Source organism: Rhamphochromis longiceps, linkage group LG2 (assembly GCF_057381845.1).
Source record: "Rhamphochromis longiceps isolate RC_006_pf linkage group LG2, R_longiceps_female_GT1.1, whole genome shotgun sequence".
Taxonomy (NCBI): Eukaryota; Metazoa; Chordata; class Actinopteri; order Cichliformes; family Cichlidae; genus Rhamphochromis; species Rhamphochromis longiceps.
The window spans coordinates 25,796,003-25,823,997 of record NC_140558.1 but is presented as its reverse complement, the minus strand read 5'-3'; the positions used below and the strand labels follow the sequence as shown (position 1 = coordinate 25,823,997).

Sequence of the window (27,995 nt, the reverse complement as noted above, 5' to 3'; positions counted from 1 at the left end):
GAAAATAGGTCCAGCTGCCGTGCGTGTCGCAGAGCTCTGCTCCACAACTCCATCACTCTGTCAGACACACTGAAAGTGTTGTGTCTGCAGCATTTGCTCAGTTTAAAAGTGAGGCTTTACAAAAGAAACACAGACTCTAGAGACTTTATGAGGGTTAAACCAAAACTGCTTGAATAAAAAAGATGAAAGTAAGCAAGCTGTGTGCTCATCAACTGTTTAAGTATTTAAAAAAAACACCAACTTCAAGCTAGAACTACACAGTCTGACGCACAAAACACCGTTCTACCCGTGGCTTAATTTTTTATCATTTTTTTTTATTTTTTTGTTTTGATGAAAAAAGAAGTAGGTTCATAAAACTTTCCACTTTTTATATGTATTTTAACAGTTTACAAAAATGGCTTTGAACATTTGTCTTTCAAAATATTTCTTAGACTCTGAAATAAGCAATTTCACAAAAATAATCTCTATTCCCTATGAACATTAAAAAGTAGTGTACATCTGTTGTAAAAACAAGGAGAACTCAGGAGGAGTGCTGACACCGGGTTCATCTGAAAAGCAGCAGAGGAGAAATGCAAAAGGTTCAACTTCAACAAAAAGGCGACTGCTGGATGCAAAACTGCGTTACGCTGGGGAACCACTGGAGCGTTTGAGGTGTGAGGATGACTCGGGCGTGAGTGTGCGCCTGTGGAGTTGCAGGAGTGACCCATGTTGTATTGCTGTGATGGCAGGTGAGAGGAAGAATGCTCCTCGGTCACTTAACCAGTAAACACTGCTGCTTCTGTGCAACTATCACAAAAAACACTGATTCGGCTACTTGGTGCTGTCCTTCAAAGTCACGCTTTAAAAGGTTGGAGCTGGTTGTGGGTTCAGAACATGTTGGGAGCTGCCATGAGTGAGGCATATGTGAATCTTATTTAATGCTGTTTGGGGTTGGGCAATATGGTCATATTCACACTATGAGTTTGCTATACTGACTCAAATCTATTACACACCAATACTGAACACAGTATTTTCCATAATGTGCAGCCTGCTGACTGATTTAGCCATAAATACACATTTCTAATGCATTCCCAGAAAAGCAACGCTTTATCGCTACTAAGGGTGGGTTTAAAAAACTCACTTTTCTGATTCAAATCGATTTTAGCTTGAATAACACGTTATCGATTCATTATATCCTGAATTGATTTTTAAATACAAATGTATTTTACCAGCAATGTCAGAATCTCCGGTTAAAGCTCACAAAATTATTTCAGCAACCACCAAACAGCTAAAACAGAAAACGAGAGCAGGTAAACGGATTCTGCATGAAGCGCGGATTGTTCAGCCGATGGCACGGACACGGACACGCCGTCGGGCTGAAAGCCGACATCTCACAGATTCTGATGCTGAAGGTTTGGATGTCTCAAATCTCTGTTTTCTGTTACTTCTGCTACTATGGCACTCATAGTCCTATTCCCATATTGCCCACCTCTGATGCCAGTGCAACCAGTAATAATCATATTGATCAACAGTAACATGGACAACAAAGTGCATCCTGTTGCCGATTTAACACAAAAAAATATGAGGGTTTGTCTTGCTTCTGGACAGTATTTCTCCTTCCATCCGTGAATTTCCATGAATGCACATTTTATTACCCATAAAACACTTTTCAGACCAGCTGAAGAAGGGCCTGTTTTGTTTTGTTTTTTATTTTTTAGCATAACTATCCCAATAAGCCAGTCTACCCACTGCTTTGCTGGCTTACTGTGTTATCTGTCTAATGGAGTGTATGTGTGGTTTCTGAGCAACGTCCCCATACAGACAAAAGCCATATGGGTGTTTAAGGCATCTGTCAGAGGATTATTTTTAAAGTGTCTGTACTCATCCCCAGTGGAGCTGCTCCCCAAGGCCCCTCCTCTGAATAAGCCCTCTGCCTCTAACAGGATGTGACGTACAGCACAGGGACTATCAGTGCATTTGTTCCTCTCCCAAGCTGGTTTCCAAATCGGAATTTCTGAGGCTTGGTCTAGAGGGATGCCTCTCTTCGGGTTGCGATGTCCAGCCGGCAAGAAAATTTAAGCAAAAGTGGCTTTGTCACTACCTGCCATGGTCATTGGGAAGCTGTGGTGTTGTTTGCTTCTCCTCCAGCTCCGTGAGGGCGTTCTCCAGCTGCTGGATCAGTACTCGCTTCTTGAACCTGTTCGGGACATGTTTAGATGTTACTTTGGATCACAGCGACGACTTTTCAATAACAGGAAGAACAAGGAGTTGTGCGACATCAACCTCACATGAAATCAGTGTAAGAAGAGACAGAACAGATGAATCCACAGATGAACTGCGGCAAGGTGTTTGGAACAAGTGCAGTTGTAATGCTGGTGGGAGCTCACACTATCGATTTGATTTCCTTTTCCAGCTTACTGCAGTGGGAACCTCAAACTTTATCAGAGTGCTGCAGATGAATTTGATTCAAAGGGCTATGAAATGAATGCCATTGAAGCCGCAGTGCCTCAGAAACACTGAACTCACTGTATGTCAGTGCAGCGACGCGCTGTTTAACAGGCTTGTCCGGGGATTTCAAAAGATTCAAAGCCGCTCAGTTTCTTACCTCATTGCTTCTTTGATGGCGTGCTGGATGAAGTACCTCTGTACGTTTGGCGGGCCTTTCACCTGCTGCAGTAGTCTGAGTATTGCATCATAGTCTGAGAAAAGGCACAAGGTAAGGAAGCGGTTCAAATGTTCCCAGTACGTCCCCAAATTAGAAATAAAATGAATCAGTATTTTACATTTCTCTGCCACCTCTGACTGATTTAGCTGAGAAATCAAAAACAATTTGGGATTTATATGAAAAAAAGTTTTTAAAAATGTGTAAACATATTGTTAATGTTGTATTACTGGCCGCACAGCTGACAGATCCATTATGTTTTATTTTTTTTAAAAAATACTGCAGTGTTCCTCACTGGGTGCACATAGACTGTAAATGGGCTACAGCTACCTCTTCTCTGATGTAATGAAAAAAAGCTAAAAATCAGAAAACTAATCCAATTTTAAAACATGTGAAAGTGTGATATGATCAAGCATTAAGGACAATCAAGCTTCGACCTTTAACTTTACCCCCATAAAGACGACATCTGACAATAACTCTAACAGACGCCCAAGGAGAAAAGAGTTTTCATGTGTTTGAAGAGGTTTAACATCTGTTTCATCCGAACTTTGAACTAAAGGGAAACATTTTATCTTAAAAGAACATTTTAAAGGCACAGCAGCATAATTCCCCCACCAACAATGACCAAAGACTGTTTTAGAAAGTGCATCACTCAGTCTAATTACCTTTTTAGAGCATCTTCATCTGGGAGTTCACATGAAAAACTAAATGCATGGGGATGAAAATCAGGACCCTGAAATCTCATCAGATGACTAGAAATCAGCTTGTGCTGGAACTCATAATCAGATGATGAATACGAACCGTAGATTACCTTAGATTAATAAGTATTAAATGTAAACAGCTAAAGAAGTCTCACTGTGGCAAGATTTAAACATTATGGGACGAATGCTGCTGTGTTTGGCTACGATGCGCTCGCCTTTCAGTGTACCAACTTCCTGATAAAGTGAAGTATAATGCAAAGAAATTCGCTGTTGAAAGGACAATGATTTCAAGTTCAATAAATCCTCTGTGATCGGGCGCCGGTTTAGCTCAGTGATTTGCCACGTGTCTTCCCCTGCCTCTCTGTCTTTGCTGTCCCTTCCTGTCATTTCTTCACTGTATCTGTCAACAAAAGCTGAAAAAGACCCAAAAAATCAATAAAAATCAACTGTGATAATTTAAATCACAATATTGTCCAGAATGTCCGACCGTCCACTACAAACACTAACACAAATATTTTAAGCAAACAAAAAAATCTGAAAAGGTTTGAGGAACTCTTTTGAACTTTCTCCAACGTCGTCTGAATAAGTCCGTGTTTCATGCACTTGAAATTGATCATTTTTATTTGAAATTAAATATTTCTTTTTAAAACTTGCACTTTTTCCTAATAAACTATACAGACTGTCACGCATCAGTCTTAGTTCTGTGTTTTGCTTCTGCTTCTTTTCATATTGACAGTCTTTTTTGGCTATTATTAATATGAAGGCCTGGAAAAATATGTTTTAGAGACTCACCAATTCTTAATGTAGCCGTTCACACAGACCACATAATTTTGCTTGATAATTTTTGGCATTTTTTCCAATCAAGCTTGAATTTTCCATTTTTTTGCAAATAGATGATGAGAACAGATGTGACTAATCAGGCCACTGCCTTTGGTAACAAGTGACCTCGTAACACACATATACAACTACTAAAATAATATTATTATAAATCAGACACACAGCTAGATGCTGATTCAGGACAGTTAGCTCTCTGAAATGATTTCACAGCTCCCAGCTCTGCTAACAAGAGATCAAACTGCCCACTGACGCCCTGAAATATGTACGTAAGCGGCCGTGATGCAGTTTCATCTCCTGGATCGAACCCTGAGGAATTGGATGAACTGAGAATCTGTTTCTTCCTTTTCTTGTTGTGAAACATCAGGACCAGCTCATCGTGGTTTGATGGAAACTTTTCATAAAATCGTAACGCTTACGTTACACGGCAATGCCAGAGCTGAAAAATTCTGAATTTTGTGTTGGTTTTTTTTGCAAAGCACTCTTTGTGTAAAGATCTTTAATTATGATATTGTTGAAAAACAAAAATGCACTCACTTCGTCCGGGTTTGCGGACCTCCTTGATGACCCGCGTCCGCAGCTCTGCCAGGTTGCCGTCTAGTGGAGCTATGAAAATGATCTCAGGCACTGCCGGCTCAGCGTCAGCGCCATCCAGCTGGCTCTGTGGACTCAGGCGTTCACAGTTGTGCTTCTCCTCCAGCGGCTGCTCGTTTAGATGATCTTCCACCAGCCTCTCCTCCATCGTGCCAAGGTCCTCCCCGCGAACTGCTGCTCCTGTCCCAACGTTCTCCTCTAAACTCGGTGAGGATGTATTCCCTGCCTCAGTTTCCATCTCTGCAGGCCAGATTTCCCCAGAGTCGAGCCCGAGAGCGCTGTCGCCATTACTCTCTGTGACCACCATGCTATCCACTCCTGATGATGCAACAATGAACAGCGTGAGCCTCATATTCACCACCTTCGAGCATACTTTGTTATTACCTTCGCATCTTACCTTTGTTCTGTGGACCCGGTTTGAAGAGGTTCTGCTGCCCCTGAATCCCTGCTAGGTTCTTCCCAATCACCACATGGTTGGTGTTCCCTGATGGGGTCTGCGGCCGCCGCAGCAACGGTGACATGTTCCGCCTTCTCTTCACAGTAGCTCCCGAATTGGAGTCACTGGAATTTCCTCTCTTCTTATTTTGAGGGCCTGCTACAAACTCATCCGCCTCATCGATCATCATCCCCTGGGAATAACAGACAGAGAGAGGAAACCGTTACACAATGTAAGGGCGCGATACGGAGTGAAGACATCTGTGTGCAGCTAAACTGCATTACCTTCTTATCCTGCTTGAAAGGATTCCCAAATGTGTGCAGCCGTTTAGGCTGATCGGGATCAATCTCTCTCAAAGGGGACGGCATCATTTTTAGGTACTCCTGATAGTTTCCCATCTGAGCCACTGGAATACTGTGCAGGGAATCTAACAACCACAAAACGATGATTTCATGAAATGTTGTAGTAACTACACCGGATTCCAGCTGAAGAAACGCATGATGCAAGCTCATTAAGTTGTTGCCTCCCACTAGCAACACACTGCGTATTGACTTACCTTCATCTTGCCCTCGGATCAGTTTTAGTGACGTCCGCAGCAAATTGGAGCGCATTCGTGTGAGCTGATCCAGGAGGTTCCGTCTTGGGATGTCGTAGGCATTCCGATAAGCTTGAGGCTTTACATCCTGCAAACACATCTAGTCAGAAAGAATCCTACCAAATACTGTACACGCTGTGTTTTCCCTCTCCGCTGACAGAAAGTATGCCACACACTGCACAAAGTGTCCGACTGTCCTAAACCTACCTTGTTGAGCAGGACGATCTGGAAACCGGCAAACTCTTTGAAATTAATGTCCGGCAGGCGAAGGGGCCCCTCCCCCGTGATTCCCTGCAGCAGCTGCTTAAAGTCTCGCCGGTGGGCTAGAGAAAGCGAGCTGGAGTGGTTCTTCACCTTTATGCCAGTTTCCTGCGGAGCCTTTTTCCCCACCGACACAATCAGACGATCCGACTCCATTTTTGCCTTCGAGCCAACAAAACAACATCTCAGTATGAGGATAACAAGCAAAGTGAAATGAGTGAAATATAATTTGGAAGACATCTCTCCACTCCATTTCTTGGCAGTCTTTCATGCAGATAATTTCAGCCACAGATAATCATATTAAAAAATAAGACAAGTATTTATAAAGACTTTATATCCTCATGTAGAAACTCTTTTAGCTCCACACTTGATAGTTAAATTATGGCAGCACGGGACTCATAGCTGTATAGTCAGCACCTGTATCTGCAGCAGATGGTGAGACTGTCACTCCTGAAAATATCCAGTCAGCGTGCATGAGTTTCCAAACTATGACTTGAATAATACTTCCACTTAGACGCCGCTGCTTGATGCTTAACATACTCTTTAAACTAACAGAAGAAATAAGATAAGAAGCCTTTGATGGAACCGGAGGCCTCACACAGCATCAGTGCTCGTTGTCTTTGACAAGTTTATAGTTTCAGTTCAGTCTCCTCAGCGCTTGTGTCGTTTAGTCTGATCTCTACATTTCATCACGATCAATAAGCACCACAAAACCTCTTTTACTGCCTGGAAGTGACTTACCTGCTGGCTGAGCTTCTTCAGGTAAGAAATGACGCTGTAACTCAGTCCGCAGTCCATGGTGTCCGCGATAAGGTTAGGTGCACCCATCATCCTCAGTGCCTTTTTCAAGGGCTGTCAGAATTTAAGATGTTAGTTACAAGAAAAACACCATAAATCAATTTAAGCTAAAGGCAGCATTAAAGATGTTGCATTCATTTACCAAGAGGTAGTATGGCGGCATCGTCTTCAGGTACATCTCAAAGGCCTGTCGCCACTTAAGGTTTGGTTTTAGTTTGTGCACTTTGAAAAAATCGTCTGCAGGGAGAAGGAGAAAATGAGCAGTGGGTTAGTCTGAGAGATTATAGCATCTGCATCAGTGTCCAGCTGCAGCAGACCCACTGATCCACATGCATCAGTACTGAGGATGATGATGGTAAGTCTACAACAAGCTTTGAAACACACATAAAGACCCAGACAATATTCATGTCTTGTACAGAATTGTTAAAGATAAACCTTTTAATGATGTTCTGTGTTGTTAGACTGATACTTGTCATGACTGGAGATGATGAGGTGTCCCAGAAAAGGAGAGCTTTTAAATATGATGTCAGCTCAGGCCTACTGACCCAGAAGTTATAGTTTTGGGGGTTTTTTAGGCCACCCTAAAGACAAATTTACTACAATATGTCTCACCGAGGAGTGGGAGAAGGACTGGGTAGTTGTACGGCATAACAAACAGATTAACACAAGTGAGAGTGGTGCTGGCTTTAAGGTAGCCAAAAGGATGCCCCAGGTCATTCTGCTTCCCGCTGCTGCTGACAAACACCTGAGGACAGCAAGAGAAAACATGAAGGTAAAGCAGAGCTGCTAAAAATGAAGCCAAGCTGTATTCACAGAGCTTTAATGGCGTGACCAACAACTACTTCATAACAGCCCAAAAAAGGTGAAACGCTATGATGAATTAAGCAAGTAACCTCATTATGTCTGGGTTTCTAGAAAGTCCCCGAGGCAACACCTGTGACTTTGTAAACAAGGCGAAGAGCGTTAGTGGAAGCATTTACTCTACCTGCCAGCACATGTGTGGGGACTTCCTTTCCAGGATGTACTGGGTGAGCGGAGAGGGCTCCAGTTCATACTTGTCGAAGGGAAGCTTGTCGATCACCATGGGTTCACAGTCCACGCAAGAGAAACGCACCACGGGGTGAGCAGTGCGAGGTGGCTGTGAGCAGCAGATGGAAATGAGCAAACTGTTAGGTGTGTTTGTCTTTGATACACAATCCTCTGACGTCCTTATGACAGCAGTATATAACAAAGCATTAAAGTTTTACAGGTAATCGCAATTATACTGGACGGTTACTAAAAGGTGTTACAGAAAAAAACTGGTGCCAATAAAAGAGAAAGGAAGTAAGAGAGTTTGCGTGTCCATAAAGCTACACAATACAAATATTGACATATAATCAAACACTATAAGATGTAATCTGAAAGACAGACTAAGAAGGCTGCTGAGGTATTTTGAAGCTTCTCTGCTCACTAGGGTTGGAGAGTTCTGGTCCGGCCAGAAGGACTCTGGTATGGGCCAATGCCCGACTGGCACCCCAGTCTTTGGGTTTGGTCGCACATAGATGAGTTTGTGGCAGCTGTGCCATGGCTGTGGGCCGAAGGATGACACAGGCCGATTTGAGTCCACAGAATTATCTGGAAAACAAAAAAAAAAGAAAACAATAAGCGGGCTGATACTAACTGTTCTACTTGGCAGGATCACGCCACGTTGACTGATATGAGCTAAGAGGCAAATAAGAATACGTTTGCACGAACGGGGGAAAAAATAACAAAATATGCAAATGGGAAAGAACAGAATTTGATTTTAGTTGATCACATTCATCCAAACTACATTCAACAAGGAATCTCTAGTTTCTCTTTCACTCAAAAAATGATTCTTTGCCCTCTTAAACATGAAGCGATAATTTTAAATAAAATGCAACTTAAACATATCAAATCAAAGGTTTATTTATCCAAATAACTAATCATTAAGTACTTGGCCAAACTAGAAAATGCACTCAGTTCTCCTTTAATTTCATTTACTGTGTTTAAAGTTTAAACAGGTGAAAAACTTCATCCTGGGATTTGAACTTTTAATGGTCGCTGCGTTCTGATCACTCACCTTCCCCAATTGGAGGCGGATCTGGCCCGTTTTTTTCAAAATTAATGACAACACCGCTTTGAACCTTTTGGACCAGAGACTCCAGACACTGGTTCAACATCCTCTGTGTTCGCACGCAATATGATCGCCCTGAGCGGAAAAAGCAAGACACACGCCGATCAGGCATAAGAGAATTTATTGTGGACTCTACCCCAAAGACTGCAGACACACAGTGAATGAATGAAAATAGGAAAACATGACAAACCTCCAGTAACTTCACACATCTGGGTGATTGCAGACTCATCCGTGGGGACACTACCAAGTTGCTCATTATCTGGTGTAGCTGCTCCTGGCAGCCTCAGTACCAATGCAAACAGACGCTGGTCCCAGCGAAAAGGCTCTTTGGTCAGCTCGCTGCCAGCCAAGGGAGAATTCAGAGGCAGGTGCAGCTACACAGCAGACAAGAATGAAGTAGGAGAGCAAGTTAATAAGTGGAAATGCAAAAGGTCGCTCGTTTTACAGATCTTAACCTTCAGATGGCTTCAGCGACTCAAAGTATGACATGTGTGTACAACAGGCCCAGCTGGAATCACTGTATAAATACTACATGGTAGTGCCACTGCATTTGTTTGTGCTCTCACCTCATCTGGCACTCCCGAGCTGTGCGTGAGCTTGTTCCCATCAGTGATGGTGATGATCACAGATGGCTCAAGGAAGAATGGGTTGCGGCCCTGAGAGGGAAACGATAACATTCAGCAATTAATTCCAAGTTCAATACTAAATGGAAAAAAACACTGAGGCCATTTATTTTCACTACTCTGACTTCTTTTTTTTCTTTGCATTCCAACTCACTGTTCAGGGCTCTGTGGATGAAAAGGATCATAAAATTGGTAACACATGTGAACCTAATAGCACAACCGTTACACGTTGCACGATTCACCTAATTGCAAAATGCTGGTAAACCGTTTAAACAGACATCTACTAAGATGCAGGAATCATTATGGAATTACCATCCCACAGAAACTACATGTAATCTTTTTCTTTGTGTGTTGGTGAATCTGTAAGGTGCAAAGCGTCCGTGTGTTCCTTGTTAATAAGGACAGAGGCCTTTAGTACTGCGCTGCAGAGGTCAGCCTCATCTAATTCAAACACACAGAGAATGCTTAAGTAGATTTAAACGCTCCTGATGCACAGAACTCGGGTCACTGCCCGAGCGTAGTAATCCATCTGTGCCTTAGAGCAGGGGTTTAGAAAAAAGATGTACTTGACGAGAAGATGACTGGGTTAACTGAAGTGAGGTCGAGTGGATTAGGCAAAAGTCTCTATTCTCCATGTTGTCTCCAGGTACATGATGTCTTCCTCTTATTACTTCAGTTACATTTACTCCAACTTAAGTCTTAATTTGGGTTTAGCCATAAAATGTCTCGGTTATAAACACATATCAGACTCCGCTATTCATTTTTGTACTTTTCTTTAAAAGTTAAAATGAGTAAAATCCACTTCTCCTTTCACATTATTCTGGTAGACCTGCCCTTGGTCACCTGATTAGTACATGAGCAGCTTAAACAAGCAAACCTAAATTAAAACATCAAAAAACATACAGGGTAAAATCAATTCAAAACTACATCAGTGTGTTAAAAGCACTATTGTGTCCCATAATTTCTTTTTAAGACAATGCATTTATATCACTGACTAACAGTTTAAAGCAAACACACAAGGGCAGAATGTGTGAATCCATTTTTCCACCTTCAACTCCACAAAAGCTGTGAACTGCATGCAGATGCATTAAACAGTAGGAATGCACAAGATTAAGACTGTGCATGCCTCTGGTGCTTAATCAATTCAGGTTCGAGAGTGCATCTCTGCTCTTGCTCTTGACGAAGGCGGTCGCACTTTTCTCCTCTCCTCCTCCTCCTCTCCCTTAGCTTCCCTGCTTAGCCTCTTATGTCCTTGTCTAGTCTTGTGTTTTTTGTATTACTTTTCCCTGGAACACTCTCTCACAGTCTGTTCTCTAAAACCTAAAAGAGAATTATGGATTTGATCAACTGGTCTCTGAATGCAATTGACACCCCTTCTGAACGAGAAGTCTGGGCTCGGGTGAGCCTGACTGCTGAAGATATCTACCTATTCAGAACCATGATAACAGGGTTCGTGCTGATCGGAGCTGGCTTGGCCCTGGCTTATCGAAGAATTAAGGAAGCGGAACCGGCTGTTCAAACCCCCACAAGGCTGCCCGCTGGGATTGAAATGATGGGACGAGGCGTGAGTTTCTCAAAATGGGCTCATTGAGTACAGCACGGAGAAGATCTTGGAGAGGCTTACGGCTGCCGTGAATACTCAGAACAAGACCTCTGAGTGAAAAACTGGATTACATCTGGAGGGGCTAGCTCAAATAACACCTTTGAGCGCAAATTCGATCACATCTTGGGGAAGTGCACTGCGGTCGTGAGTTCTCAGAACCTGCTCTTTGAGCAAAAAGAATGACAACATCGTGGAACTTAAGTTTGGATAACATCATAGAAAGCTCACGGCTCTCCAACGGGAGATTGAGAGACCAGTGTTGGACTGTTAGAACAGCTTTGAAATTCATATGAGTTGTTCGCACTAAAGTAAAAAGCACCATCACTTCATGCGGATACCCTCTCGGCGCCAGCTGCGGTCGCAAGGCTGGAGCCGAACAAAAAACACCCTGATAACGACTGTGTTTAGACTAGAGCTGCGCAATAGAACGATAACGATATGTATTGCGAAATAACTTTCCCTCGATAGAAAAGTTAAACTATTGCGATAGGCCTCATCTCTCTTGTCCTCTTTAAACAAAAAAAAGAACAACAGCCAATCCAAATTAAGTAGCGCAGAGCCGAACCAATCACAGCCGCAGCGTCACGTCACGTGACTTGTTACGTGCCGCACATGTGTATTTGTTTGGGAAGCAGCCAGCGGTAATGGAGGAAATGACTGACTAGAGAAAAATCAACCGAGCGTGACCGAAGGTTACTGAAGAGAAAACAGATGATGGTTCCAATGCCGGAGAGATTGTCGAACGGAAGAGCCAGAGAAGTTCCGTAGTGTGAAGGTATTTCGGCTATTTCAAGTCTGACAAAAACAGAGTAGCGCGCACTGTAAATTGTGCCAAAAGCAAGTCTGGAAATACAATAAAGCGGTGCATGCTCAATCTCTGACTGGAAGCGCTAATTCATCATTCGGCTTTTGTCAGACTAAAGTAACTGTTAAAACTGTTTGAAAAGCTAAGCTATACAACAAGGAGAGATTGAGAATTTCCTTTTAGTTCTCAGTTTATTTGATATTGACAAAAGTTAGTCAGTTTTGTCTGATCTTCTGTAAAACAAACTAAGATTTATTTTTAGAATTAATATTTTGTTTCTAAGTGGAATTGACAATTTAGTCTGTTTCGTTTGTTCTATTTTGAAACTTAAACACTTTAGCGGCTGCCTTTTGTGTAGTTTGCAATATTTGCCTTTATTTATCTGAAAAAGTCTCATGTTCCTTGAGTACATCTACCCTGTTGAACTTATTATGGGAAATAAATATTTAAATCAAAACAAGCTGCTGATTATTTCACATTTTACTTGTGAGCAACGGCACATTTAAATCTTACAAATATAGTTATTTGGCTTATATCGTGATGGATATCGTTATCGCCTGAAATGAAAAAAACATATCGTGATATGAAAAAAATCTTATATCGCCCAGCTCTAGTTTAGACTGTTCCTTCCCATTCCATGCAAGGCCACCTGGGTTGGCTGGAAGACTGTTTACTTAGCCTAGCAGGGCGAAGGACACTGTCTCAGCTGAACTCTGGACACGCACACACATACATATACTGATATGCACACACTCATCCCTCCTCCCTTTCCAAACGCCTTCGACGCTTATTCCCTTCCGATGCTGACGGTGGATCAAGGAGACCAGCGCACGCAGGCCCGGATGTACTGTCTAAATAGGCTGTCTCTCACCCTTTACCCACCCCTGTTGCTTGTCATGTGTTTCTTTGGTGTATTAAGAGTTTTTTTTCATGTGCTATGTGCAGAGGTGTTTTTTTCTGTTCTCAAACTGATCTCCCTGTTGGAGCTCAGTCTGGGGGGAGTTATTTTTTTATCTCCTTATCTTTCCTCATGTTGTGCTTTTCCATGTTATACCCCTCTGACCTGTCTTCCCCATGTGATGTTTTGTGTCATGTATGTATGGTCGGAGGGTAAGATGGCGCCGCCATTGCGTGCAATAGGTCGGCAGCCTTATGAAATTATGAAATTTCCCCTTGTGGGACTAATAAAGGTATATCAAATCAAATCAAATCAAATCAAATCAATAGGTTTAAAACATTTCCTACATGATAATATGAGGCATGGTGTAAAATGAGACTGTCGAGCACACCGACACTGTCACTAAAACCTGCCATAAATGCTGCCATAAGACAGAGTCAAGGTGTTGAATACATCCAATATGTTTCTGATAATACAACCATTACCTGTAATAAAGTGTCATAAATCCCACATATGTTCGTTTCTAAACAGACAGAAATTCATTTATATAATTTGCACTCTGAAACTTTCCTGTTCTTTTTGAAGATAACCAGAATACAGCCAGTTGAGTCGAGTCCCCTCAAATTGTGCTCATTTACCAAGATTCAATCCGACTAATGACCAGAGATGGGCAGTAACGCGTTACTTGTAACGCATTACTTGTAACGCGTTACTGTAATCTGATTACTTTTTTCAAGTAACGAGTAAAGTAAGGGATTACTATTGCAAAACGGTAATTAGATTACCGTTACTTTCCTGTAGGAACTAAAACCGTTACTAAAACCGTGATTTTTTTTGCGAGAATGTGTCATGACAATGACATAAGCGAGTGCGACGTTCGTGACAACAGCTGTGCGCAGATTAACAATGGATAATATATCGAGTGCGGGAGAGAGTATGAGCGTGCAGCGTTTAAAGCGTGGAAGTACTGACCTTATTTTGAGTTTGATTCCATAAAAAGTGACAAAAACATTAACGTCCGTTGTGCGTGGGAAGAAAACTTCTTTTTACAGCGAAAAAAACCCCTAAACAAGCACCGAGTGCGCAACCACGTAATGGGAAATTCACAGAGAAACTGCCGTATCCTTCCACTGACCGCTGCGGCACACCTGCACCAGAGCACACCTCCGCCTGCAACTGTTTGCAGAAAAGTTGCCTCCTATTAGGCAAATATTGATATTCCATGGTATGATATCTATTATATATCAAAAATATCACATTTTACTTAATAAAATATCAATATTTGGTGTCTAGTATTGTTACAATATTGCCACGCAAAATATTGATTATGACTATGACATAGACTACTGACTATGTTGTCCTGATTTTTTCTCCCCTAGCAAACAGTAACAGATTCCAGTGTGATCTGGTCACAGTCCTGTGTTTCTGGTTTCATTTATAGGCTGATATTCAGTGGGAGCCAGTATGTGAGCAGGTGACAGAGAGGATGAGAAGAAAGAGAGACGATTTTTTTGATGAATGTCTGTGCAGATGTAGAGTCGGAGCACAGGATGGTGGAAATGTGATATACAGTAAATGGCTTCACTCAGTCAGATTTCATCCCAAACTCCAAGACGTCATGCACTAATGGGCAACTTTAACTGCATCAGTCAGCCCCACTACACAAGATTCCTGTGGTGAGACACTCAGTACTGTTGAGTGAGGTAATTTCAGACTCATGATTAATGGCTCATTCACATGAAAGTAAAAGTAGGATAGCAACCTCCTTGTGAATAGGAAAAAAGCAGTTGGTTGCCTGATGATTGCACTCAACATTTTTGCTTTTGAAAAAACTGCAAGTAGTTGTAGCAACTTCTTTTTTATCACAAGTAAATTGCATAAGTCACCTGGTGGGGTACCTGTCTCAAAACCATCAGGATCTGATTGGGACCGACTGCAATCGCTCTCAGCCACACTGTGAAAGCTTCACAAATAACTGCTGTCTAATTTAGAAATGCAGACAAAGTGCCAACGCATTGCAATCAGTGTGAGTCTGTCTACGCAACCCTACTGTGACAAGTCTCTTCACAATAGGAGACTTGCCTCAAATGGTTGCCAGCTATAGGGTATATTCGGATATAAAAGCAAAGTTGCTCTACACCTGTATTACTCTGCAGATAAATCACCATCCTGCAACACTTACACCACTGTTTCTGAATTTCTATTTAAGATTGATGACATGAATGCGTAGTTATTGTAAATTTCTGAGTATGTAGCACTAACAGATTTGGGATTTTTCCTGACTTGTCACATTTTGTTGCCATATTATCACAAACAGACTGCCAAGTAACTGAAAACTATACACAAAGAGGAACAAGGAAAATAAACCTCACACTACACACAATAATCTGGGCCACCTTTGCAGATCATGTAAACATAAATTGGGATTTTGCTTTACTAGACTTGATGTATACAACGTGAAGTGCGACTTTGCTCATGCGTACTGTGGCTCTCCCTATGAATGAATCTGTGGGGAACATGGATGCTCGAAAAAGGGCTTAAAAATAACTATGCAGTGTTGTGTTAACATCCATAACAAACAATGAAACAAGTTCTGTTTCAATAACTCTGAAACCTTTCACACCTGCCCGTAGTTGTCGATTCCCGAGATGAGGCGGTTGAGGTTAAGCAGGTCGAAGGCGGTGCGAAGAGCGTGTCCTAATGTTGTGAGCCCGGACGCCTGCAGATTCTTCAGCTCGCACATGAAAGTGGCATGGTTCTCCTTCCAGCCGGCCTGAAACACAAGCAGTGCAGAGACATGTGTTAAAGGCACAAGCAGTAGCGAAGGAGGTCTGAAGTCACTGTTCTGCAAAAAAGACTCACACCCACACATAGTTAGATCAAGTCATTATAAGAAAGAAAAAAACACAGCAAATTGTGTTCACTGAAAAGCTCAAACTGACCCTTTGGTAAGAGGAGTTTCAGTTTCACTGACTCTTTGCACCGTGGCTTAATTGTAACTATAAAATTTGATCAGGTAATGTGAAGTTCTGGAAATAGAAGATAACATTGTTGAAACTCACACCCACGTTTGAGCTGCAAGTTGCCTTTCAGAAAAGGTCTAATTTCATACATGACAAGCATCCAAAAATACACTTCCCAGCGCTGCCTGTCCTCCGTGACAGAGAGATACTGCTAAGAGAGGATGTGAGTGTGTAACTGCACTTGGACTTTTCTCCAGCGGGGTCAAGTGCTTTACCGCTGCAGATTCATGCTTAATCTAAGGATGACCTGCAAGCTTACCACTTCCTTTGCTAGGAGAGGGAGGGGAAGAGACAGAGAGAGAATAAAAAAAGAAGCTTGAATTGCTGGGGTGAACACGAATGCTTCGAATCAAGCCAGTGGGTAGATTTTTGGATTAACATGAGATATGACTCCAAAGCCACGATTTAGATGGAATTTCTACACAGCACACTGTTATGTGAATGACATTAGATGAATATTGGGCAGTTATACAAGAAAACCTCACTAAAAACACTCAAGAGGGTTAGCAGCAAAGTAACCCAGACACCGATCATCCCTGACAGAAGTGTAAAGCTTAGTGTGCACTCAATAATTCAGACTACAGAATATTTCTATTTTCTTCCCACCCAACCTCATCTCTCTCTCCCTCTGCATCAACAATTTATTGCTTCTGTAACTGTGCAATCAGACTAGCTCCGTTCACTATAACCTTGTCCTTTATCGTAATCCTCGGCACACAAAGAAAGCAATAAAAGAGGGGACAGCAACAAAGACAAAGAGAGGAAGAGCAGGATGAAGCTGAGGGTAGACTTTAGAATGAGGAAAAAGCACTTCAGCACCTGGGTGCTTCTGAGTGGTGGGGGGGTGAGAATCATGTTTTGGATTGTTTTAATCTATAACTGGTGGTGAATAGGGATGAGTACCGGTATCCGGTGCGTAACCAAACCAAAAAGCAGCGCACATTTCGGTGCTTTATTTCGGTGCTTTTTTTTCCTGAGCTGTGATACACTTTAGATTCTAGCCAATCATTTTACGTTTCCGAGGATAGTAGGCGGGTCCAGGTACGTACGTTCTGTTAGAGCAGAGCTACAGATTAAAAATGCCCAAGGCAAAGCGGTCAAAAGTCTGGTTGTACTTCACAGCAAAATATACAAACTCAGCAGCCTGCAACAAGTGCTTTAAGCTGATACTGTGATACTGTCAAAGGAGGTAACACCTCAAATCCGATGAAACACGTGGCAACGCATAACGTTTTTTTTAAAAGCCCAGAAATGCGCCGTATTTGATAGCTTGCCTGCGAGACCTCACACCGAGCACGTCTACTGCGGGTGCGGTGCCTGTTATCGGACCCGGAGTTAGCAACATCCCCCAAAAACCCGAAGAGGAGAGTCCTGGCCCCTAGCCCTGCCAGTGTAGCAGAAATGATGACGGATGATGATGGCAGCAGCAGCCGTTCTTCTCTGGGTCAGTAGCTTAATGTTGTTCGTGTGTAATTTACGTTGAGTAGGCTAACCACGTTATTACATTAATGCATGTAAGGTGAACTAGCAAACATCATCATAGCTACATGCGGCTGTCCTCTTGTTTGATGGCAGATACTCCCTTCACCCTGGCCAAAAAGGCTAAAATGACCAAAAAAAAGTGGAAAACAGTTAAACATGAGAGGTTTTTGGACAAAGTTTGTGTTTTTTCCATTGTTTAAGCACTGCTTCCAGCCAAGAGTGATACCATATATGCCCCATAGCTGCAGAAAAGGCTAACATTGTTATCTTTTTACAAAAACCAGCTGAACGTGAGAGGTTTTGGACCAATTTTGTGTTCTCCATTCTTTAAGCACTGGTTTGAGCACCGTTTAAGCACCGGCACCATTTCAAAAGTACCGGTTTGGCACCGGTATCGGATAAAACCTAAACGATACCCATCCCTAATGGTGAATACTGTGAATACAAGTAGCATAATCTGAGTCCTATAGATAGCAATATAACAACCATATGGAAATTACACACAATCTTTAATAAGATGAGATCAGGGTCATTTCCAACTTCATATTTTTATTCTTTGACTTATTTTAGAACTGGTTATTAATTGATCAGCTAATTTTGGATTATTCATCAATGCAGCTTTAACAGAGAGTTCAAAATACTTATACTGGTCCTTGGCAGGTGCTTTCATTTCTTTCACGCTCTAAAATAAGCAGTTTAAGATAGGGCTGCTCAATTAATCGAATTGTAATCACGATTACGATCTGGGCTTTCAGCGATCATTAAAAATGACTGAGCCGATTATTAGCCCCTCCCTCGTACTTTACTCTCGCGCTGCTCCGTGTGGCAAATCGAGCGCACCTCTCTGCATTTCGAACACGCGTCACAACAATTAAGAGCAGCGGTCCCAAACCTTTTTTGTGCCACGGACCGGTTTATGCCCGACAATATTTTCATGGACCGGCCTTTAAGGTGTCGCGGATAAATACAATAAAATAAAACTAGTACCGGTACCGAAAAAAAGAAAATTTATTCATAACACGAAAAGTCCAAGGAAAACCAAGTAAACGATAAAAACGATAACAAAATAACGCTGAAAACCGATAAAAACCCTGAAAAATATACATTTCACACCTGAGCCTCAACTCTCGCGGCCCGGTACCAAACGACTCACGGACCGGTACCGGTCCGAGGCCCGGGGGTTGGGGACCGCTGATTAAGAGGACCCGAGGGAAGCTCGGAAAGCTAAGCAGAAGTTATTTGGAGAGTGACTGCTGTTGGTTGAAAAGAGAGGTAAAAAAACTTCAGTGGTGTGAAAACATTATTGGTTCGCGGAGTCAAACGTGGATCAAGTAGACATAGAGTGTAAACTTTGCTACAGTGTCGTAGCTGCACCACAGAGCAACACTGCAAAGTTCACTAAACATAGATGTTTATATTTTTCATTTATTTTTTATATTGCGAACATTTGCACTGTTATCAGTATTTGCACACTATTTTATATTCTTTTTTGACAATCTTTAAAGTCATTATTCAATACATTGTTATTGTTAAATAAATATCGTCAAATAATCGAGATCTCAATTTCAGTGAAAATAATCGTGATTATCATTTTTGCCAGGGGATTTGCCACACGGAGCAGCGCGAGAGTAAAGTACGAGGGAGGAGCTAATAATCGGCTCAGTCATTTTTAATGATCGCTGAAAGCCCAGATTGTAATCGTGATTACAATTTGATTAATTGAGCAGCCCTACATCCAGGCATCCATGAAAACAGAATTTATTCAATTTAACAGATTTAGAAGTTAGCAGGAAGTTAGCTCGCTAGTTTCCACCTAAACATGGTATAGCATGTTCTGACTGAGAGATTTCTGAAACAAATTAAAACATACAGCTCTGCTATCACTTCCAACATAAATGAAGAGAGAAAACTAAACAGCAGTGACGTTTGTAGGGTTACTGAAGTTGGACTAGCTGGTATATAATAATGTGCTACGTGGTGTCTAGCTACACAGCTATGTTAGCATAATATAAACACAGTGAAGCTGGAGGATGAACGCTAACTTTTTTCCACTCGATAAAAGTTAATGTGGGGGTTCCTGATGGTTGGAGACAAATGCAGTCGCATGGCAGGATACTGTAAACGGACCAAACTTCAGTCAGGAGAACAACTGAGATAATCCATCCACAATATGAGGTTAGTCATTAATATACTGCTGTGTGAGCTGGGCTGTAGTGACATCGTAAGGATTTAAAAACTGAGCTTTAAAATAAACAGTGGTAATAAAACTGAGAGAGGCCGACAGTGATCACTGCCTTTTTTCACGGGCTTGTTCAGATTAAATAGAACAAGATAAAAAGCATTAAAACATGTTAAAAACACAACAGCCTTAATAAACGCAGAGTAGTTTGGAAAGAAGCAGGTTTCATACGTCATCACTTAAAGACTGGATTGGAGATATGAGCTCACTGACATCATACAGAGCCGCTGTTAGTGCCACCTTTACCATCACACTTGGTTATTAATTGTTCAGTTAATTTTGATTACTGATTGTGAGAGCTTTAAATTGACATACAACTTTTATATTGTTTTTAAAAAATTGTAGTTTCTTTTTAATTTTATCAAAAGTATAAAATTCACATCATCCTGGAGTCTGAAGCCTGAGCTTTTGCCTCAATATGAGCTGCAGAGGTGGACAGAGAGACGTGAGCTAAAAATGGTCTTTTTGCCTTATTTTAATATGAAGGTCAACGAAGAGAAAGAGCCCATCTTCATCTTTGTAGCAGTCATCCGAACACACACACACACACACACACACATATATACATATATACATATATATACATATATATATATACACATATACATATATATATATATACACATATACATATATATATATATACACACACACATATAAAAAAAAAAAAAAACACCCAGCACGCCCCTGCGGGCGGTTTATCCTTCAAGCTCGGGTCCTCTACCAGAGGCCTGGGAGCTTGAGGGTCCTGCGCAGTATCTTAGCTGTTCCCAGGACTGCACTCTTCTGGACAGAGATCTCCGATGTTGTTCCCGGGATCTGCTGGAGCCACTCGCCTAGCTTGGGAGTCACCGCACCTAGTGCTCCGATTACCACGGGGACCACCGTTACCTTCACCCTCCACATCCTCTCGAGCTCTTCTCTGAGCCCTTGGTATTTCTCCAGCTTCTCGTGTTCCTTCTTCCTGATATTGCTGTCATTCGGAACCGCTACATCGATCACTACGGCCGTCTTCTTCTGTTTGTCTACCACCACTATGTCCGGTTGGTTAGCCACCACCATTTTGTCCGTCTGTATCTGGAAGTCCCACAGGATCTTAGCTCGGTCATTCTCCACCACCCTTGGGGGCATCTCCCATTTTGACCTCGGGACTTCCAGGTTATACTCGGCACAGATGTTCCTGTACACTATGCCGGCCACTTGGTTATGGCGTTCCATGTATGCCTTGCCTGCTAGCATCTTGCACCCTGCTGTTATGTGCTGGATTGTCTCTGGGGCATCTTTACACAGCCTGCACCTGGGGTCTTGCCTGGTGTGATAGACCCCAGCCTCTATGGATCTTGTGCTCAGAGCTTGTTCTTGTGCTGCCATGATTAGTGCCTCTGTGCTGTCTTTCAGTCCAGCTTTGTCCAGCCACTGGTAGGATTTCTGGATATCAGCCACCTCCTCTATCTGCCAGTGGTACATACCGTGCAGGGGCCTGTCCTTCCATGATGGTTCCTCGTCTCCCTCCTCTTTCTTGGGTTTCTGCTGCCTGAGGTATTCACTGAGCACTCGGTCAGTTGGGGCCATCTTCCTAATGTATTCTTGGATGTTCGTTGTCTCATCCTGGACTGTGGTGCTGACACTCACCAGTCCCCGGCCCCCTTCCTTCCGCTTAGCGTACAGCCTCAGGGTGCTGGATTTGGGGTGAAACCCTCCATGCATGGTAAGGAGCTTTCTTGTCTTTATGTCAGTGGCTTCTATCTCCTCCTTTGGCCAGCCTATTACCCCAGCAGGGTACCTGATCACGGGCAGGGCGTACGTGTTGATGGCCCGGATCTTGTTCTTACCATTCAGCTGACTCCTCAGGACTTGCCTGACCCTCTGCAGGTACTTGGTGGTTGCAGCTTTTCTAGCGGCCTCTTCATGGTTCCCATTCACCTGTGGGATCCCCAAGTACTTGTAACTGTCCTCTATGTCTGCAATGTTGCCTTCTGGTAGTTCAATCCCCTCAGTTCTGACTACCTTCCCTCTCTTTGTTACCATCCGACTACACTTCTCCAGTCCGAACGACATTCCAATGTCATTGCTGTATAGCCTGGTAGTGTGGATCAGTGAATCGATGTCTCGTTCACTCTTGGCATACAGCTTGATGTCATCCATGTACAGGAGGTGGCTGACAACTGCTCCGTTCCGTAGTCGGTATCCGTAGCCAGTCTTGTTAATGATCTCACTGAGGGGGTTCAGGCCTATGCAGAACAGCAGTGGGGACAGAGCATCTCCTTGGTAGATCCCGCACTTGATGGTGACTTGTGCTATGGGCTTGGAGTTGGCCTCTAGTGTTGTACGCCACATCCCCATTGAGTTCCTGATGAAGGCTCTTAGGGTCCCATTGATCTTGTACAATTCTAGGCATTCCAGTATCCAGCTGTGGGGCATTGAGTCATAGGCCTTCTTGTAATCAATCCAGGCAGTGCACAGGTTGGTCAGTCTGGTCTTGCAGTCTCGGCTGATTGTTCTGTCTACCAGTAGCTGGTGTTTTGCGCCTCTGGTATTCTTGCCAATTCCTTTCTGTGTCCCGCTCATGTATTGACCCATGTGCCTGTTCATCTTAGCCGATATGATGCCTGACAGGAGCTTCCATGTAGTACTGAGGCAGGTTATTGGTCGGTAGTTGGAGGGGACCGGTCCCTTCTTGGGGTCCTTGGGGATCAGGACCGTCCGGCCTTCAGTTAGCCATTCCGGGTGTCTCTCGTTAACTAGCAGCTGGTTCATTTGTGCTGCCAGACGCTCGTGGAGTGCAGTCAGCTTCTTCAGCCAGTAGGCGTGAACCATGTCGGGCCCTGGTGCTGTCCAACTCTTCATACTGGAGACCCTTTCTTGGATATCTGCCACTGTGATGGTTACTGGACCCTGTTCAGGGAGGTCGCTGTGGTCAGCCCTCAGATCCTCTAGCCACTGAGCATTGCCGTTATGGGTTGCATCCTTCTCCCATATGCTCTTCCAGTATTGCTCCGTCTCCAGCCTTGGTGGTGCTGTTCTCTTATTGTTCCCTTGCCACTGAGAGTACACCTTTGCTGGTTCTGTGGAGAACAGCTGGTTTATTCTCCTGCCTTCTATCTCTCTGGTGTACCTCCTCAAGCGGCTGGCCAAGGCTGTGAGTCTTTGCTTGGCAGTTTCCAAGGCCTCAGGTATGGACAGCTTGCTGTATTTCTTAGGCACCTTATTTGTCGCACCTTTCTGCAACTCCGTTAGTTGGCTAACCTCCCTCCGTGCTACTTTGATCTTGCCCTCTAGCCTCCTTCTCCATGGAGGGTACTGCCCCTTGTCGCTGTTCAACTTGTAGCCAAGCATCTCACTGATCACTGTTGCCGTATTGTAGATCAGCTTGTTAGTGTCGGTAATCGTGGTTGTAGGTATTGCCCGTAGTGCTGCATTAACATCATCTAGCAGACCTTCTGAGGGAACTTCACGTAATCTTGGTAACCGGCTACGTGGGATCCAGGTTTCAAGCTACGTGGGATCCAGGTTTCAAGCTACGTGGGATCCAGGTTTCAAGCTATATATATATATATATATATATATATATATATATATATATATATATATATATATATATATATATATATAGGGCTGCTCGATTATGGCAAAAATGATAATCACGATTATTTTCACTGAAATTGAGATCACGATTATTTGACGATATTTATTTAACCCTTTAAGACCTACTATAGAACCAAGTCCACCAGAGCTTATATTATTTTTTTTACATGCTGTAGTGCCATTTGTGGGAGCATTTCAAGTTGCTATACATCAATACAACTGTTATAGCCCATATTTTAATAATATGTATGCATTAAGTGCATAGTAATTACATAAATTGCAAAAAAGTGCAATAAACTACAAAAAAAAATTGAAAATCGCTTTTTTTTTGTTTACATATATTTCTACTTGGAGAAATTTAAGAGGCTTATCCCTCAAAACTTTAAATACCACAAAGTTGCAAAAAATAGTTTCCCACCACAGGAAATTTATTTTGAGTGTCTTCATAGTTTTATTTTGGAGATACAGCAATTTTTATATACTGCAGGAAAAACAAAAAACAATCCTATGATGCAAATTTGCAAAGAAAACAGCATGTGCATCATTTCACTGTGGGAAGTGTTACGAACAGCTGATAGGAACGGCAAAGCGTGTTTCTGGAATATTATGTTTTTGTTCCTGCAAGCGCTTTTTATGCAATTTTTGCAAAGCTATATGTGGAACGAAACCGTGACCGAGGACAAGCTGATGGCATCAGATGTAAGTACAACTCCTCCGGTTTCATATGCAAAACAAATTATTGCGCTAGCTTACACGGTTCAGGTTCTACAGGGATTTAAAAATAGTTACGCAAAACGGAGCGTGCTGCTCTGACCGGCTTTAAAGGATTAACAATGACTTTAAAAAAATAATATAAAATAGTGTGCAACACCACTGAAGTTTGTTTTTTTTTAAACTCTCTTTTCAACCAACGGCAGTCACTCTCCAAATAACTTCTGCTTAGCTTTCCGAGCTTCCCTCGGGTCCTCTTAATCAGCGGTCTCCAACCTTTTTTGCGCCACGGACCAGTTTATGCCCGACAATATTTTCACGGACCGGCCTTTAAGGTGTCGCGGATAAATGAGGGAGGGGCTAATAATCGGCTCAGTCATTTTTAATGATCGTTGAAAGCCCAGATCGTAATCGTGATTAAAATTCGATTAATTGAGCAGCCCTATATATATATATATATATATATATATATATATATATATATATATATATATATATATATATATATATATATATATATATTAGGGGTGAAACGATACACAAAATCACAAAATTCACGGTTCAGTTCGGTGTTCGATACTTTGGTGTCACGGTTTGATTTTTTTTTTTTTCGATACAAAAAAATGTTGATGCCTTTTTAATTTGTCATTTATTAAAATATAAATATATATTTTAACTCAGAAGTACAGTTTTTAAATTTAATGTTGCTGAAACAACAAAATAATAAAAAATATCTGATCAAGAAATCACTCATCTTTCCAAAATAAAAGCTATACTACGCTTCTTCTGGGCTATATTCTCAGCAGCATATTAAACATATCAGGTCGCCATAAGGAGAATCATGTGCTAACGGCTGTCTAAATGACTCGGGTAAAGTTTGTAGCATGTTTGTCAGAAAAATTATGTAGTTCATAACTTAAGTGATGCAACAGCAAATGCAAAAAATCCTTTACCATATTAAAAAAAAAATTTCTTCTATATATTTCATGCATATAGTATGCATGAAATATGTGTAGGGTGTAGCATCAGTAACAGCAAATGGCATACATCGCATCGCTTATACATGACACATTAATATGCATGAATGAGAAATTGTAGCCGTATGCTTTACTCAAATAAATGCCATTTTTAAAAATGCATGATTTTATAAGTACAAATAAACTGATATTGTGTAAACTTGCACTTTGTACTTGCTTCCATTATCCCATCCAAACTGTTGCTGTGTTACTTAACACATATTGCTTGTATATGAATTTTTTATTTTTTTAAACCTCTAAATATGCCAATAGAAAAGACGTTTACTGCGTTAAACCAAACAGCTGCTAATTGTAACAGACATTTTGTAACAGGAAAACAAAAAATTCCGAGCTGCCCATCTTCACTACATTTTACAACCTATTTCACAAGACGATAAAGTTACAGAAGTATAAAAACTAGCATTCTGGCGAAAAAGTAATTACACAGTAGTCAAAAGTATAACTAGATTAATAGTAGTGAGTTGAATGTTTTAAATTTAAAATAAGCTTTTTTGAAACCTTGAATTAGTTTGAATAATAAATAATGATTTTAAGTATATTATCCAAATGACTGGGCATATGAAGATGGAGCATAAAATACTGTGTCACATAGTTTGCATTTAATTATCATGAGATATGATTTCAGAATCTCACTTCTGGTTTCAGTGTCTTTAAAAACACCGCTGCTGTTTGAACAGTTCAGAGTAAACAGTAACTCAGCTTTTGAGAGGATTATAAAGAACTGAAATGTGGAAGTAATTTGTCATCACACTGTGAGCTGAGCGATGCTTTCTAACATATGCTTTTGTACATTTATTAACTCTTCAGCTTTGAGCATTTTGCTTCTTGGTAGTGAGGCATGCAAACTATTCTGTTTTCTCCAGGCAGTGATGGCACAAGACGGAGTAAGCTCCCTGCACGCTGTGTTGAGTAGTAGAGTGTGGTTTGTAGACAGAGTTATGGAAGCCTGGAGAGACCTAATATAGTGTAGAGAGCAGCCACTGAAGCACACCAGGGACCTTAGGGGTTCATGTGGATTGTATTTTATTGGGAATGAAAAGATCAGATGGAGATATGTGTCTGGTCATAAAACATGTCAATAGATTATAGTCAGGAAACCTTTGTTGATATTAACCCCGTGAAATTATCACAGTGATTCCCACGCTGTATTTATTTGTTCCTGTGTGTCTGTGCATGTATGAAGACTACTGCTCCTATGCAAGGACATGACGATCACTCGTATCGGGATGACAAATAATTATAATATGAATAATGAGAACATGAGCAAACTCATAAAAATACAAAAAAAAAGATCTCATGATGAAGAGGGCTTATCAACTTTCAGCCCAGATTGGCCAATGGCGATGCGTGACTGATGCAAGGGGCGGGGTAAAAAGTGATCGGCGGGCTCTTTGACCAGTCTACACGTTGTTATATTAAAAAAAGAGCGACGTCATAGCTGATAATAAATCTCCACGCCTCCATCTCAACGCCCGAGACTTTTCTCAACACAAAAGCAAAATGTCTGCTGGATGTTCGGAGGCAGTGCAGCTCCGCGTTTGTCAGTATTTGGAGCACTAATTTGCCGTTTTTTGCCACCGGGAAGCCGCCCAACACTGACTACAAACCAGAAGGACAATAAAATCTCACTGACAGAAAAATACGAACGGCTTGTAAAATGTAAAAATGGCATCAGTTGCTAATTACCTTCACTCCGTATGGTGGATCATCGAATGTAACTAGCATGTACCTGTCGCCTCTACTAGCCGGGTCTCGGGCACGCAGCTGTCAAAAAAGAAAACCAAAACAACATATATTAATTTTGACCTATCTTCCCCAAGGAACCCTAAGCTAACCAAAGGTGCATACGTGCTGAAAAAGGTCGGGGTAAAATCATTATTTACCTTCATAAAGACCTCAACCGCGCCTTTAGCAACGTCCAGATACGTCGTACCCAAATAAGTGCGCTGATTCATAGAGGCGGACGTGTCTAACAGGAAAAGTAAAATAGGCATTTTAAATGTAAAGCCGCGGTTATATGCTTTTCTAAAATAACTATTATCCACATATGACCTATCGTGCAGCCCAACAGTTCACACATGTGTGTATATATTTGTTATAATAAGCCCCCCCCCCTCCAGTAGAGGGCCGTTGCCTCTGCCCTCTCCCTATCTGCCTTTCTAGAGCTCTGTCTCGGCTCGCGCTGTTCAACTTCTGCTCCTAACCGAATGGAACGCCCAGCTCCTTTCAGTGCGACGCCATTGGCTGAGTCCGATGGAAATGACCACGCCCCCTCAAGCACAGATATAACGAAGTCGAAATGGCTCGTGAGTACAGTTTGTCAGTCTCCTGGTGTTGGGGGTGGTTATTCAAAAGCGTGGTATAATGCCCTCGTATCTGTGGTCTCTTGAGGCTAGTTTGAAGCCACATAACTGTTTGTTGCAGTGTGAGAATTATATTCTTAGACCTGAAATTTCTTGCCGCTTGCACCGTATCCCTCCCGCCCCATCACAACCTCATACGCGCGCCCACAGATGTGATTCTTTTGCTGCGTTCAAGGCGTCTCAAAGGCTCCGTCCTTCTGACTAACGTAATAACAACGCATGTAGTTACATGACCTTGTTAACTAAAACAAAAACTGGGGAAGAAACTTACACATGCATGCTTGAGTTTGCAAATACCACAGCGGGAAAATAATTCTCGCTACCGAACCGTGTTTTTTGTATCGTTTGGCCGTAATGGTGGTAACTCCGACAATACTGAAGTCACGATAGTGTGCTTCGATGCTACCATGATATTAAGAAATAACGGAAAAATCAAATTACAGTAAGTTTTAAAACTTTATACCAGCAGTTTAGAAAAATACCTCATGCCTGGTGGAAGTTTAAAACAGGCTATTTCTTGTTTTCAGTTGGCCTATTTATACGTTATATGCTAAAGAAAACAATTTATTGCACTAGGAAAGTGTGAGTATACTTTACATCTGAGCACATTTTTTTCACAGCAGTTGTGTTGT

At 42.0% G+C, this 27,995-nt stretch overlaps 1 protein-coding gene across 1 annotated transcript; it reads right to left on the bottom strand.

Moving 5' to 3' along the window:
* Positions 1–293: 293 nt before the first annotated feature.
* ints6l (integrator complex subunit 6 like) lies at positions 294–27,189 on the bottom strand. The gene is made up of 18 exons (XM_085420061.1): positions 26,884–27,189; positions 26,687–26,764; positions 15,547–15,696; positions 9,561–9,650; positions 9,185–9,368; positions 8,941–9,069; positions 8,311–8,474; positions 7,846–7,998; positions 7,473–7,605; positions 7,003–7,097; positions 6,804–6,914; positions 6,009–6,224; positions 5,763–5,889; positions 5,491–5,633; positions 5,168–5,399; positions 4,714–5,088; positions 2,585–2,678; positions 294–2,176 (listed from the first exon to the last, which is right to left on the bottom strand). The coding sequence occupies exons 1-18, from the start codon at positions 26,992–26,994 to the stop codon at positions 2,077–2,079; spliced, it is 2,685 nt and encodes an 894-aa protein (XP_085276187.1). The 5' UTR covers positions 26,995–27,189; the 3' UTR covers positions 294–2,076.
* Between the last annotated feature and the right edge of the window lie 806 nt (positions 27,190–27,995).